The sequence below is a fragment of the Aquarana catesbeiana genome, linkage group LG09 (genome assembly GCF_042186555.1).
Source record: "Aquarana catesbeiana isolate 2022-GZ linkage group LG09, ASM4218655v1, whole genome shotgun sequence".
Lineage (NCBI taxonomy): Eukaryota > Metazoa > Chordata > Amphibia > Anura > Ranidae > Aquarana > Aquarana catesbeiana.
Window position 1 is genome coordinate 163,218,894 of NC_133332.1, and position 12,500 is coordinate 163,231,393.

Genomic DNA, 12,500 nt, shown 5'->3' on the forward strand with positions numbered 1-12,500 from the left:
ATAGCTGGCACCCCTGTTGCGTACCGCACTCAATGGTGATGGGATCAGAATGGTATCCTAACAATTTAACCCTGGCTTGTGGGCGAGAGAGTGATCCCAGGATACGCAAGAAGAGAGGACCAAAGACCCAGGTCTTTAAGACCTGAAACATGCAAGTCCAAGACAATGAATAAAAATCTTTCTGCAAATCTAAGGACAGGAGGATTCTCTTTAGAGATGCCCCCAGCCCATCCCGATGGCAGAAGCGTGAATTTTCACTGCTCTTCTAATCTGATTCGGCCCCTGGCGACCCAGGATGAAGCCCACCCGATCTCTATGTACATAAAAACTGATAAAAGAATGACAGTCTATTAGCCAATACGTTGATAAACAGTTTAAGGTCTTTATCTATAACTGAAATGGGCCGGTAGTCTTCAACCTCTCCGTATCCTTTTTGGGCTTTGGAATAACAGATATATATGCCATATGGGCGGTGGGGTCTATGGCAGCCCCATCTCATAGAGCAGGGGTCCCCAAACTTTTTAAACAAAGGTCCAGTTTACTGTCCTTCAGATTTTAGGGGGTCCAGACTGTGGTCAGTAGGTCAGGGGGAGTAAAAATATAAATTATAGTTCCGGTAGTCAGCAGGACGTGGAATAGTGCCCCATAAAAAGGTGTTATAGGAATAATGCCCCATTGTTGGTGTCAGTGGGAAGATTGATACCCTATCATTGCTTTTAGTGGGAGGAATAGTGCCCCATGGTTGGTGTCAGTGGGAGGAATAATACCCCATTATTGATATTAGTGCAAGGAATAGTGCCCCATCATTGGTGTCAGTGGGAGGAATAGTGCCCCATCATTGGTGTCAGTGGGAGGAACAATACCCCATCATTGGTGTCAGTGGGAGGAATACTGCCCCATCATTGGTATCATGTGGGAGGAATAGTGCTCCAACGTCCTTATCAGTGGGAGGAATAGCGCTTCATATCTGTAGGAGGAATTCCCAAGGGCTGGATAAAGGCATGCAAAGAGCCGCATCCAGCCTTGGGGCCGCAGTTTGGAGACCACTGCCATATAGCAATAAAATACCGAACCAAGTGAAGAAGCAAAAAGTCCTGAAACTTGTGATAGTAGGAGAGCCAGAAAGCCTTCCGGTCCCGCAGCAGAACCCGTCCTTGTGGATTTAATGGAAGCTATAATCTCCTTTGACGTGAAAGGAGCCTCCATATACACTTTACAAGGGTTTTGGGAATACGTGCCATCCGAGCAGCGCACCCTGGGCACTGCAAAGGTTCGCACGAGAGTGGTTTGTAAACGTTTGACATAATGGTGTTTATTATGTATGGTAATCATGCTCAAAGTGTTCATAGGTGTGTGATTAGCGCACATCAGGCGTATAAGAATTTTTACAAAATCAAGAAAGTCTTGTGAGCCACAATGGGCCAATGTCAAAAGTACACCAATGCCCAGCTGCACGCTAACAATGATGGAAAATATGCGCTGCGCTAGAATGAACACAATATACTGTATTATCTCTAGAGTGTGAGATGTATATAAAAAATCATTTTTTATGAATAAACAACCAATAAATTAATGCAAATTCAAATCTGGTATATAAGTGAATGAATACCAAAAAACAATTACAGTGAATCCATACAAATAAAACATGTAAAGTGCAATGCGCATAGAAATATATATATTCTATACTGCCGAATATATAAGTGCATAAACAATTGTGAAAGTGCTTAGTGCTCTATAATGATCATGAAGGATGTCCTAGTACATGATCCCAAAGTGATATGTGAAAAGTCCCATATAGCAGCATCCAATTAGTGCGTATAAACAGTGTCCATGTATGATGTAATCCAACATGCTCATAACTCTCCAGTGCTGCAAACCATACTACGGTGCACTTCAGTGGCCCCCCTTGGTTAATGTGCTCAACTCAGAGCGTGTGACCCAGCTGCTACTACACTGAGTCCAAACACGCTTTGGAGCCACCCCCGGGCTCAGCACTGATTTACCAGTCGTTAATCTCCAGCTTGGTTCAATGCAGCTTCGTGGAAATGAACAAAAGAGAAACTATATAGTGCGATACTGCCAGCAGCTTCAGTGCTGTGTCCCGATCACCGAACTCCTCTGCTCGTGTTCAGACCAGCCACTTCTTTGGGATCATGTACTAGGACATCCTTCATGATTATAGAGCACTAAGCACTTTTACAATTGTTTATGCACTTATATATTCGGCAATATAGTATATATTTATTTCTATGCACATTGCACTTTACATGTTTTATTTGTATGGATTCACTGTAATTGTTTTTTGGTATTCATTCACTTATATACCAGATTTGAATTTGCATTAATTTATTGGTTGTTTATTCATAAAAAATGATTTTTTATATACATCTCACACTCTAGAGATAATACAGTATATTGTGTTCACTCTAGCGCAGTGCATATTTTCCATCAGTATAAGAATTTTTGAGCTATGTTTAATATCTCAGACTGCTAGCAGCTTTTCTATTTGTATCTCTTTTTTTCATGTGAGGTTTCATTCAATTTAGAACAATAGTTCCTACTACTACTTTGGCAGCAAAAACAAAAATGAAAGACAGCTTATAAAATTGAACTACAACTATAAGGGTTTCTAAGCAAAAACAATTCCTGGTCGAGTTTATAATAAAACAAGAAAGATTGTATGTTGCCAGTGCTTACCATACAGGAAGGGGCCACTTTCAACTTCTTAGTCCCATTATTTTTGTGTACGGCATTATTTTTTCTTTTCAGTTTCCCCAAGTGCTGCTAGGATACACTATTGCTAAAGCATTGTACTTTATGTAGTTACACTGTACAAGTGTAGAAAGTAACTAGTGCATTTTTAACATGTTCACATGGACGCTCAGCTCTATACAGCGTGCAGAGCGGTTTATTTTTCTGTACTTGCGCTGAGCTGCATTCAGGCAGGCTATTAAAGTGAAGGGACAAGCATTGGCCTTACAGACTCGCATGCATAGTTGCGTTTGACAGGTACGCTGGGAAAGGTGTATGGTTGCAGATGCAGAAGCTCTGTGTCCGGGGCCATGCACTTGTCCCTGTGCACCCTGTCAAACTCCGCTCTGTGGAGGAGTCTGTACAGCCAATGCAGTCTATCCAATTAATTGGACTGCCTGCATGCAGCTCTGCGCTAGTATAGAGAAAAAAAAAATGAATCTCTCTTCATGTTGTACAGGGCTGAACACCAATTTCAACAAACCTTTAGATTATTTCCACTAATGCATTACTATGTGCTCAGTTCTTTAAAAGCAAACAGACCATGCAATACAATTCACCCATCCAAACAGTTATGCTCTACACACTTCTGTTACAGATTTACGATTTACTTACTTGTAATCCTAGGTTAAAGTAATACTGCAGTACTTTTGTGTCTGACAGAAAAAAAAGAAAAAAAATAATAATATAGGTGTAAACACCTCACACATACAAAGTTTAAAAAATCGAATCTAGATCTATATTTAGTTCTTATTCAAATGATTTTTAGCTGTTGAGAGATTAATTTTATGTGGTTTAACTTGAAGAGGGTGGCTAAACAATCTCCTTAAATTAATCAAATCTGTGGAAGGTAAAAGATAAAGTGCCAATGCAGTTCTGAAGTACAGCCCAATTGTGTCACTGTTCAAGAACAGATTAATTACTGAAATACACGATTGCGTAGCATTTCATATTAGTATTAGATGCAGCATGATGCATCTATTGCAGTCTATCACAAGAGATGTTAGCTGCTCTGTTAGAATAAAATTTCCCAAGCTGTTCCAAATTTTTAATTTGTAAAAAATTTTCTAAAACAGTTTATGAACAAAAGATTTTCAGTCATGTTATATGAACATACTTGCTGCTGTAATGATGTAAAAGGAAAGATTAAACTTGAAGTGGTTATAAACCTCTGACATAAAAAATGAACAAAGCACATCCTTTTATTTAGACTGTGAACTTGTCTCAATCCAGAGCCAAAGTGTAATTTCTGTCTCCTGCATGAGTCTGACAGTCTTTTCTGACACCAAGAGGTAAAAAGGTGATGGTGGGAGCTCAGCACAGAGCCTGTGATTGACAACTTTAGCTCTGTTCCGGTGTGCTATGTGAAGGAGGTGGTGTCCCTTCCTTCCAAGCAGCTCTCCTCACTGAGCTCTGCAGATTGAAACTTCAGCTTCTCGCCCCTGTCTTCTGAAAGCTCAGAGAAGCTGTATAAATTTTGCATTTCTGAACAGCTGTAGAGAAGAAAAGACTGCAGATAAACAGGTACAACTTATGTAGGATTTGTTTCCTCTCTGTATCTCCTGAGGCCAGTCACTTCACTGGGTATATGTAAGGGTTTACAACCACTTAACATTAGTTGGCTCTGTTTTATAGTTAAACAATAGAAAATTATAAAACAGCCCATTTATAAGAACAGGCAAATCCAAGCAGCTTCTAGTAACCTGAACTTGCAGGTCATTCTAAAAATGATACAAAAAAATGTTAACCGTATTCAAGCATGTGATGTGTAAATATAGCTTTTCCCACTTACCTCTTGGCAGATCGTTTCCATTTGGGTCACAGGAATAAGGAGGAGGTGGAAGAGGACCTGTGCAGTCTCCTATCTCACCAGATCCAGGGGGAGCTATTAAAAATGTGAATGCACATGGCAAATATAAATGTCATGTATTGAGATGTTGAAATCAAAACATTACCAGCTTTTCCAAGGTAATCAAATTACGGTTACGGAATTCCTTCATGAGCATTTTTATCCCAGTAAGTTCACCTATATCATTGGATGTCGTTCCCCTTCTTGAACCTGTCCCAAAAATGTCACCTCAAATCACTGGTTACTGCTATAGTAATAGTTATTTCAGTCCATTATCACTTGTGCAACTTTACCCTGCGACTTGATGCAACTTTGGATGAGTGCGACTTTGTAATGACTTTGACCAACATGATTGTTTTGTTTGTGCTCTGCAAAGTCGTTAGACATGTGCAGAACTAAAAATAGGTTTAGTTTTGTTTGGTTACTTTACTTTTGCATTCCAAACTTTCAGAATGATTTGAACTTACATCGGTCAAAATTTGATCAACTGATTTGAACTCTGTGTAAAGAATAGCTGGTTGTTAAGGAGCGGGCCCAGGAAGCCGGCTGCCGCATCTTTAACAACCGATGACTCATTTGCGGTCTTCCCCACAGACAGCTGAATGTAAAAAAAAAAAAAAAAAAAAAGAATGCCGCGATTGATGACAAATCTACATCAGGGGATTTTTCTTTTTATAATAAAGAAAAATTGTAAAAAAGTCTGTCATTTTTTACACTACACTTTTTTGGTAAATGAGTACCATGTACCACATACTCATTCACATTGGGGGGGGGGGATCTGCGGCCCTCCCATGTTAAACGGGGCTGCCAGATTCCAATAAGCCCCTTACCTGTGGACCCCCCTCCCACAACCACCAGACAGGTTTGTCGGGGAAGAGGCCCTTGTCCCCATCAACATGGGGACAAGGTGCTTTGGGGGGGTCGGGGGGAGAGTAAAGCCCCCGCCTGCCCCAAAGCACCCCCTTTCATGTTGAGGGCATGTGGCCAGGTATGGTTTAGGAGGGGGGTCTGATATGCATTGGGGGGGATCCCACAAATTTTTTTTCATTGCCGGCATTCTTTTCACAAGTCGCATCTATATCAAGCAAGTGCGACTTTCATGCAACCTGAGGGTTTACATTGAGGTCTATGGACCTCAAGTTGCATGACGGTCAGACCAAAGAAGTCCAGGAACTACTTGAAGTTGCTGCAACTTGAAGTCACACAGATATGAATGGTTATCGTAGGGAAACATGGGGTGTGACTTGTCATGCAACTTTGGGGTCCAAAGTCACACGACAAGTCTAGCACAAGTGTGAATGGAGCCTTAAGAATGTTTTTTTTTTTTACACTTTCCTTTACACATCATGATAAATATTTAGTATCAGGAATAATTGAACAACAGTAATGTCTTCCTAACAACTTCAGCTGAAGTTTCTATAATATATACTGTAGGTTTGCAATTATTGGCCAATTATGCATATACATACTGTAAATACTGTAGAGTATACTCCATCTCTCAATATCTAAATCTTTATGAAATTTTTTTTTTTTTTGTCATCATTTACAAATATTTTTAAATCTAGCCAATTCAACTTTATAGCAATCTCTACACAAGAATGATAGATATTTATTTTGCATAACCTTTATATAGTTTATATAATGGGTCAGGCACTGGCTGCACATGTGTATTAGCCAGACATCTTATTTCCATTTTGAAATCGTGATCCTTATGTTAAAACAACTTTTCCCCATAGCTTAGATTTCACCCTGTTTCACATTGGAGCGATTAGACATAATCAAATTGGTGGGAATTGCCGGCAATGGCACCATCCAAATTGGTTTAGTTTCTGTACTACTTTTGGCGACTTTGGAATGCGATTTCAATTGAGTGCAGCAACCCGCAGAGAGGTCTCTGAAAATCGCCCCCAAAGTTGGGATTGACATGCAGGAATGAAATCATGAGAGTTCAGCTGAACTCGCACAATTTCATTCCCGCTGTCAGTGTGAACCAGGGCTTCTGCACAGCTAAACCCAATATGGACAGTTCCATTCAATTACATTGAAGTGCAGAGAGAAATGCCAGCACTGTGCATTCTACCTTTATTGCAACAGATTAGGCCAGCATTGCTGAAAATTAAAAACCATTTCCATATTTAAAGTCCACCCCAACCAAAATTGGCTTGAGAAGCCTAAACTGGGTTTAACTGCTTCCCACCCAGGCCATTATAAACCGGATGCTCATTGTTCTGGGTGGGGGATCATATGATGTCCTCCCCAGAACGGGCCAAGCTCTGGCACGATCTTTCACCCGTTGCGTTCACCGGACACAGCAGATGACAGATCAGTGTACCGGCCTGCTGTTGGCCCCATGTGATCACTGTGATCTCAGTAGATCAACTGACAATTGTAAACAATTGATTCATGCCATTCATTGTATACTATTGTGTTGATCTCTGATCACATGGTACAGACAGGGCCAATCCCAGCCAATCTGTACCATGTGTAGCTGTGGCAAATCAGATAATCACAATACACATTAATTGAATCTATTTCATTCATTAAAAAAATGCTTGCCCAGGCACATGCGCAGCGGCTCCCGATTTGGCCGCTTGACTCGGGAGCTCCATTCTGCCACGACCGACGCCTCCTGCGGATGGTATAATCCTGCAAGACTCAAAGCCAGCAGCAGCCAGACCTAGGGGAGAACCCTCCGGTCTTCCCTATGATGGCAGGGACAGCACGCCGGGACCTTCTGAGCTAAAGTCAGGCAGCAGCTCCCAAGATGCCGGACAACATCCAGCCTCTCACAGACCTGCCTGCAGCTACTGCAGATGGCGTCGCCCACAATGTGCCTGACCCCAGGATCATGTGCGAGTACTCCTCATGGGCCCTGTATCCCCAGACTCCCTCATTGAACGCACGCTGGCAGACCTCTCATGTTCCCCTATGGATGCAGGCACTTCCTAGCCCCGTAACATGGCCCAATCCACAGGGGTATCAGCAAACAAAAGCAAGTCTCAGCAATGTTTGCTAAATTTGCCAATCTACTTGACCGCGGCCTTAACAATATGGCTTCCAAGATCACTGGGGACATTAAAGCTGATCTACAAAACTTGGGTTCCTGCATGGAAGCGATCGAGCATAAGGAAAAAGAACCCTCTAGGTCGGACTTTGGAAGCAGATTGGAACATCATATCATCTTAAAAAATATAGTTTTATTCAACACAAATACATTGACATAAATAATATAAAATGGTAGAAAGGTATCGACCATTGACGGCCACGCAATGACCATAAAAGACAGAGGTTACATATACCCAAAAAGAGAGAAATTATGTTTCAACAGTATGGCATCAAAACATGCGGGAGCCCCTGTGCGTCAACGCGTTTTGCTGGATCGCTTCTTCAGGACAAACATTGGGGGTATAGAAACGGGTCTCACTGATCAGGACATATGCTACTATCTACACAGGACTTCCCCTGGATAGGCAGCATCAAAATAGCCAGAGCCAGGGTCCAAACTTGGAATATATATCTCACATAGGGTGGTTTGGCCTTTAGGGGCAAATGAAAGCTTATATGGTACACTTTATCATCATTAGATACGAGTAAAGCGCTAGCTGCATGGATATCAGTAGTCACCTTCACACCGGATAGTAGTTACAGCCAATTCAAAAACCTTACATTTGCATGGAGAACATTCACAGCTTATAACTGCATAAATCCACGGGGGGGGCAACACCTGCAGCGTGTGCCTGTATATCTTCCCCTGACCACTAAAACTGCATAGGGGGGCAGCACCTGTACCGTGTGCTTGTATAGCTTCCCCTGAAAGTACCATTCCAACCAAAACTCTGATCACATACGAGACCTCCAAAACCAACTGGAGTCTGCCCTTTTGAAAATCAATGATCTTGAAAACAGAAGTACAAGATAGAATTTCAGGATCAGGGGCATGCATGAAGTAATTAAAAGATGTTCCTGAGGCTGTTCAATTGTTGATCAAGGAACTAATCCCAGACATACAACCACGCAGGCTACAACTTGATCGGGCTGATAGAGCTCTCAAGCCTCCACGTACGGATGGCATGCCACAGGATGTGATTGTTAAACCGCATTTTTATAACGTCAAGGAGGAAGTAATGCGGAGAGCTCTTGCATTGCCTATCTTTTCAAGATCACACTATTCAGATCTTTACTGACTTATCGCCTGCCAAGATCCAGAGATGGAGATCCTTCAAACCATTACTGGCCACCCTTTCACAGAAAGAGATAAAGTACTGGTGGCTTTTTCCATTAGGCTTGAAATTTGAATACAGGAAGAAATACACCTTTGCCACATTTAAAGAGGGTGAGAACTTGCTGCTGAAACTAAAGTTGATCTTGCAGGAACCCCCACTCCTCCTAGTTCAGCATCAGGAACCTCCAAACGACAGTTTGGCCACTTTGGCAAAAGTCCAAGACTAAGAAGCCCAAGGATGGCCGTCCTCCCTGAAAGAAGCTCCAAAGAACTTTGCTGGATTGCTCAGTTTTTTTATATGGAAAATCCATCACTTTCTCTGATCTCTTCGGATCTGTTTAACTGTTCTCATAGCTGCTGGTTACACGGTTACTTAAGTATAATTTAACTCATTAAGTTGACAAGGTTCCATTTATACGTTTTTGGTTTATTTCAATTATTTCCCAATGTTCTTGTAGCACCAACTGATGGCCTGGCCCCGTCCGTCTTCAGGCATCATCTCCTTTTTGTGTAGGGGGGCCGATTCTTGATCTTGGGAGAGCTAGGATATCTGAGCTCTATCAGGTAGTGTTTTCTACCAGGGCTGCTGCTCTTAAATACCTGACTAGACCATTTTCCCTGTGACATGCTCTCACATATCTCTCGTTCTGCCAAAGGCCTGTTTTTCCCACAACATTGCACATTCATAAAAAGGTACCTCATTTTCTCTCACCTACTTTCCCCTTCATATCCCCAGTCCCTGACAAGTCTCACCTTTCCATTTTCTCTCCGTATTGCCTCCATTTCCCCTCCCTCCTTACAGTGCCTGGGTCTCGTTTTCCGCGACTTCTGTTTATATATTGTTTAATGTAAGGCTATTACTACCACAAATTTGTCGAGAACAGGTATTCTGGGGTTCCAATAGATTTAGTTAGGCCTAGAGCCTAATACTAGTTCAGCTATACCTAGGGGAGCTCGGTACTCATTCCCCTCCTCCTGTCTTGGAAACCTGGATCTTCTGACTTTTCAGTACAGGATCACCTTCTCTCTGGTAGAGGAGTTTTTTCTTCTTTCCCACCTTCAGGGCTGACTTTCGACCATTTTTTCTTCTTGCTTCCTGCTATGGTTTATGGACCAATTTGGACGAATAAAATCAGAACCCAAATCAGCTTTCATATCGCAAATCGATGCAGCTAGGGTGGCTCTCAATCTGGCACTTACCAACTGCGCAGAGAAAAGTTTGCGCTGGAGTGGGGCACTTTATTTTTACCAAAGAGACAAATTGGGGACTGCGTTGGTGAGTAGACTATCTCCTAAACTACGATCTTACACATTACCCAAAATTAGGATAGCAGGCGACACATTATCCCAAAACGCACAAGTTTTAGAAGCCTTTAAGGAATTTTACCAAAAACTTTACAACCCACGTACAAATCCATCTCAAGATGACCTGGATCGATTGACTCGATCCAAGTCCCCAAATTGGAGGACCAACAAACTAGAACAGTCAATCTCTGCGGAGGAAGTGTCACCAGTGATGAAAAATGTAAAAAGCTTCTCTGCCCCAGATGGGTTCTCAATCCTTTACTATAAGACTTTCTCTAACACACTTTCACCTGATCTAGCCCACTTCTTTAATGCCTTGCGATGTTGTGCCCCCCTAGATGGATCCCTTAACTCTGCCTATATTTTGGTTATACCTAAACCAGGGAAAGATACAAGCTCAGTAAGTAAGTAACTATCACCCGATCTCCCTTATAAACAGTGACCTTAAAGTGGTGTTCCACCCTAAAAAAACAAAAAAAAAACATTTGGATATTTTTTTTTTTTTTACTTACCTCTAAATGACTGTTGTTAGGGGGTCCCTCGTAGTCTGCCTCTTCCAGTGCCTGGGCTGGTGACATCACTTCCCCCTCGGCACAGGAAGGGCTCAGCTCTGCTCCCTCCCTCCTGTCAATCATCTGGGACCCATTACAGGTCCCAGGTGACTGAGCGGCCAATCACGGAGCGCAGTGCTGCTCACGCATGCGCAGTGGGTGCCAGGCTGTGAAGCCACAGCCCGGCGCCCACAGTTGCAATGCCGGCGCCGCTGAATGGAGGGTGAGACAAGCAGGGCTTTGATCCCCCGCATCGCTGGACCCTGGGACAGGTAAGTGTCCAATTAAAAGTCAGCAGCTGCAGTATTTGTAGCTGCTGACTTTTAAATTTTTTTTCTTTTTGATAGGCCCTCCTCTTTAAGATGCTGACTAAAATCCTTGCAGATCGTATCTCTTCCTTCACAGGTCTTTATATACATAAAGATCAAGTGGGTTTCATTCCTGGGAGGACAGGGGCCAGACCAGATCCGCAAGGCAAGTGATATCTCTTTGCTGAACTCACGCTGGGATGATGGTCAAGCTCAGGAATGCCGATTTCTTTAGATATTCAGAAAGCTTTTGATTCTGTCTCATGGCCCTACATATTTGCCATCTTAAAACAATGGGGCTTTGGCGAGTTCTTTTTAAACATCATTGGCACGTTGTACTCAAACCTGGTAGCTCAGATACATCTGTAGGGTTATTACTCGGAATCTTTCAGTATCTCAAGAGGCACAAGGCAGGGTTGTCCCCTCTCCCCATTGATTTTTGCCATCGCCAGAATCTTTAGCTATAGCAATCAGGAAACATCCAGATATACACGGAATCAGTTGCGGACCTCAAACCCATAAGTGTGCTCTATTTACAGATGATCTCTCTTTGTATCTTCCCCTTTGACCTCTCTCCCTAATATATGCCACATTTTAGAGATCTTTGCCAAGGCTTTGGGCCTCGGGGAAAACTTTACTAAATGGCAAGCTCTAAATATCAACCTACCACATCCACTGGTCACAACTCTTCTGGGACAATTTGGGTTCTCTTGTAGTGACAACAATCCCATATCTAGGAATCAATCTAGCCCCAGAATAGATCGGCTCCATGAAACAAATTATTCCTCCTTGATGAAAAAATTTGAATCCGAACTCGCTCAGTGGGTCCTTCTGGACCTGTCCTGGCTAGGACGGATAAATTCAAAAGGACCCTTCTCCCTCTAATTCTTTAGATCTTTGCCCATTCCAATCTCAAAAGACCATCTGAGATGCCTACAGACCAAAATCATTAATTTCCTCTGGGGTTCGAAAGGACACAGTTTGTCCAGGGCGGTGCTCTTCCGTTCCCGTAAATAAGGTGGCCTCGGATTGACTAATCTCTATTGGTACTATCAGGCTGCTCAGTTGGCCCAAATCTCTGCAATATACATGCGTTGAGGTCGTCCTGACTGGATAGGTATGGAAAGGCAGGCTGTCCCATGCCATACCTTAGACTACTTACTCTGGTGTCCTCCTCAATTAACCTCCCTGGCAGTATGATTATTTCAGATTTTTGCGTCTCAAAGCGGTACAAATATTTTGCATAGAAATTTGGCGTTTTATACTGTAGGCCTGTAATTCTTAGCAATAACACACTTAGATCTGTACACCAAGAGTCTAGTAGAGATCCCGGGTATGATGAAGTTTGAAACACAAAATCATAAATTATAATATAATAAATAATTAAAAAAATATATATATATAATAGTAATACATTTCCCCACGATTCACTATCACTCAATTCTGCAAGTGTTCTAATTTACCATCGCTGTTTTCTAGCTGGTCTAAAGCCACTTTTGACATAAAGGGACACT

General features: G+C 42.3%; 1 protein-coding gene across 1 annotated transcript in view; it reads right to left on the minus strand.

Annotated features, from left to right (window-relative positions):
• LOC141108105 (UDP-N-acetylglucosamine transferase subunit ALG13-like) overlaps positions 1-12,500 on the minus strand; it is a 443,195-nt gene that overhangs the window by 56,512 nt on the left and 374,183 nt on the right. Inside the window, exons 22-23 of the mRNA XM_073599348.1 lie at positions 4,544-4,636; positions 3,367-3,407 (exon numbers count right to left, since the gene is read on the minus strand). Of these exons, the coding sequence (XP_073455449.1) occupies positions 3,367-3,407; positions 4,544-4,636 (134 nt within the window). The remainder of the gene's footprint in view (positions 1-3,366; positions 3,408-4,543; positions 4,637-12,500) is intronic.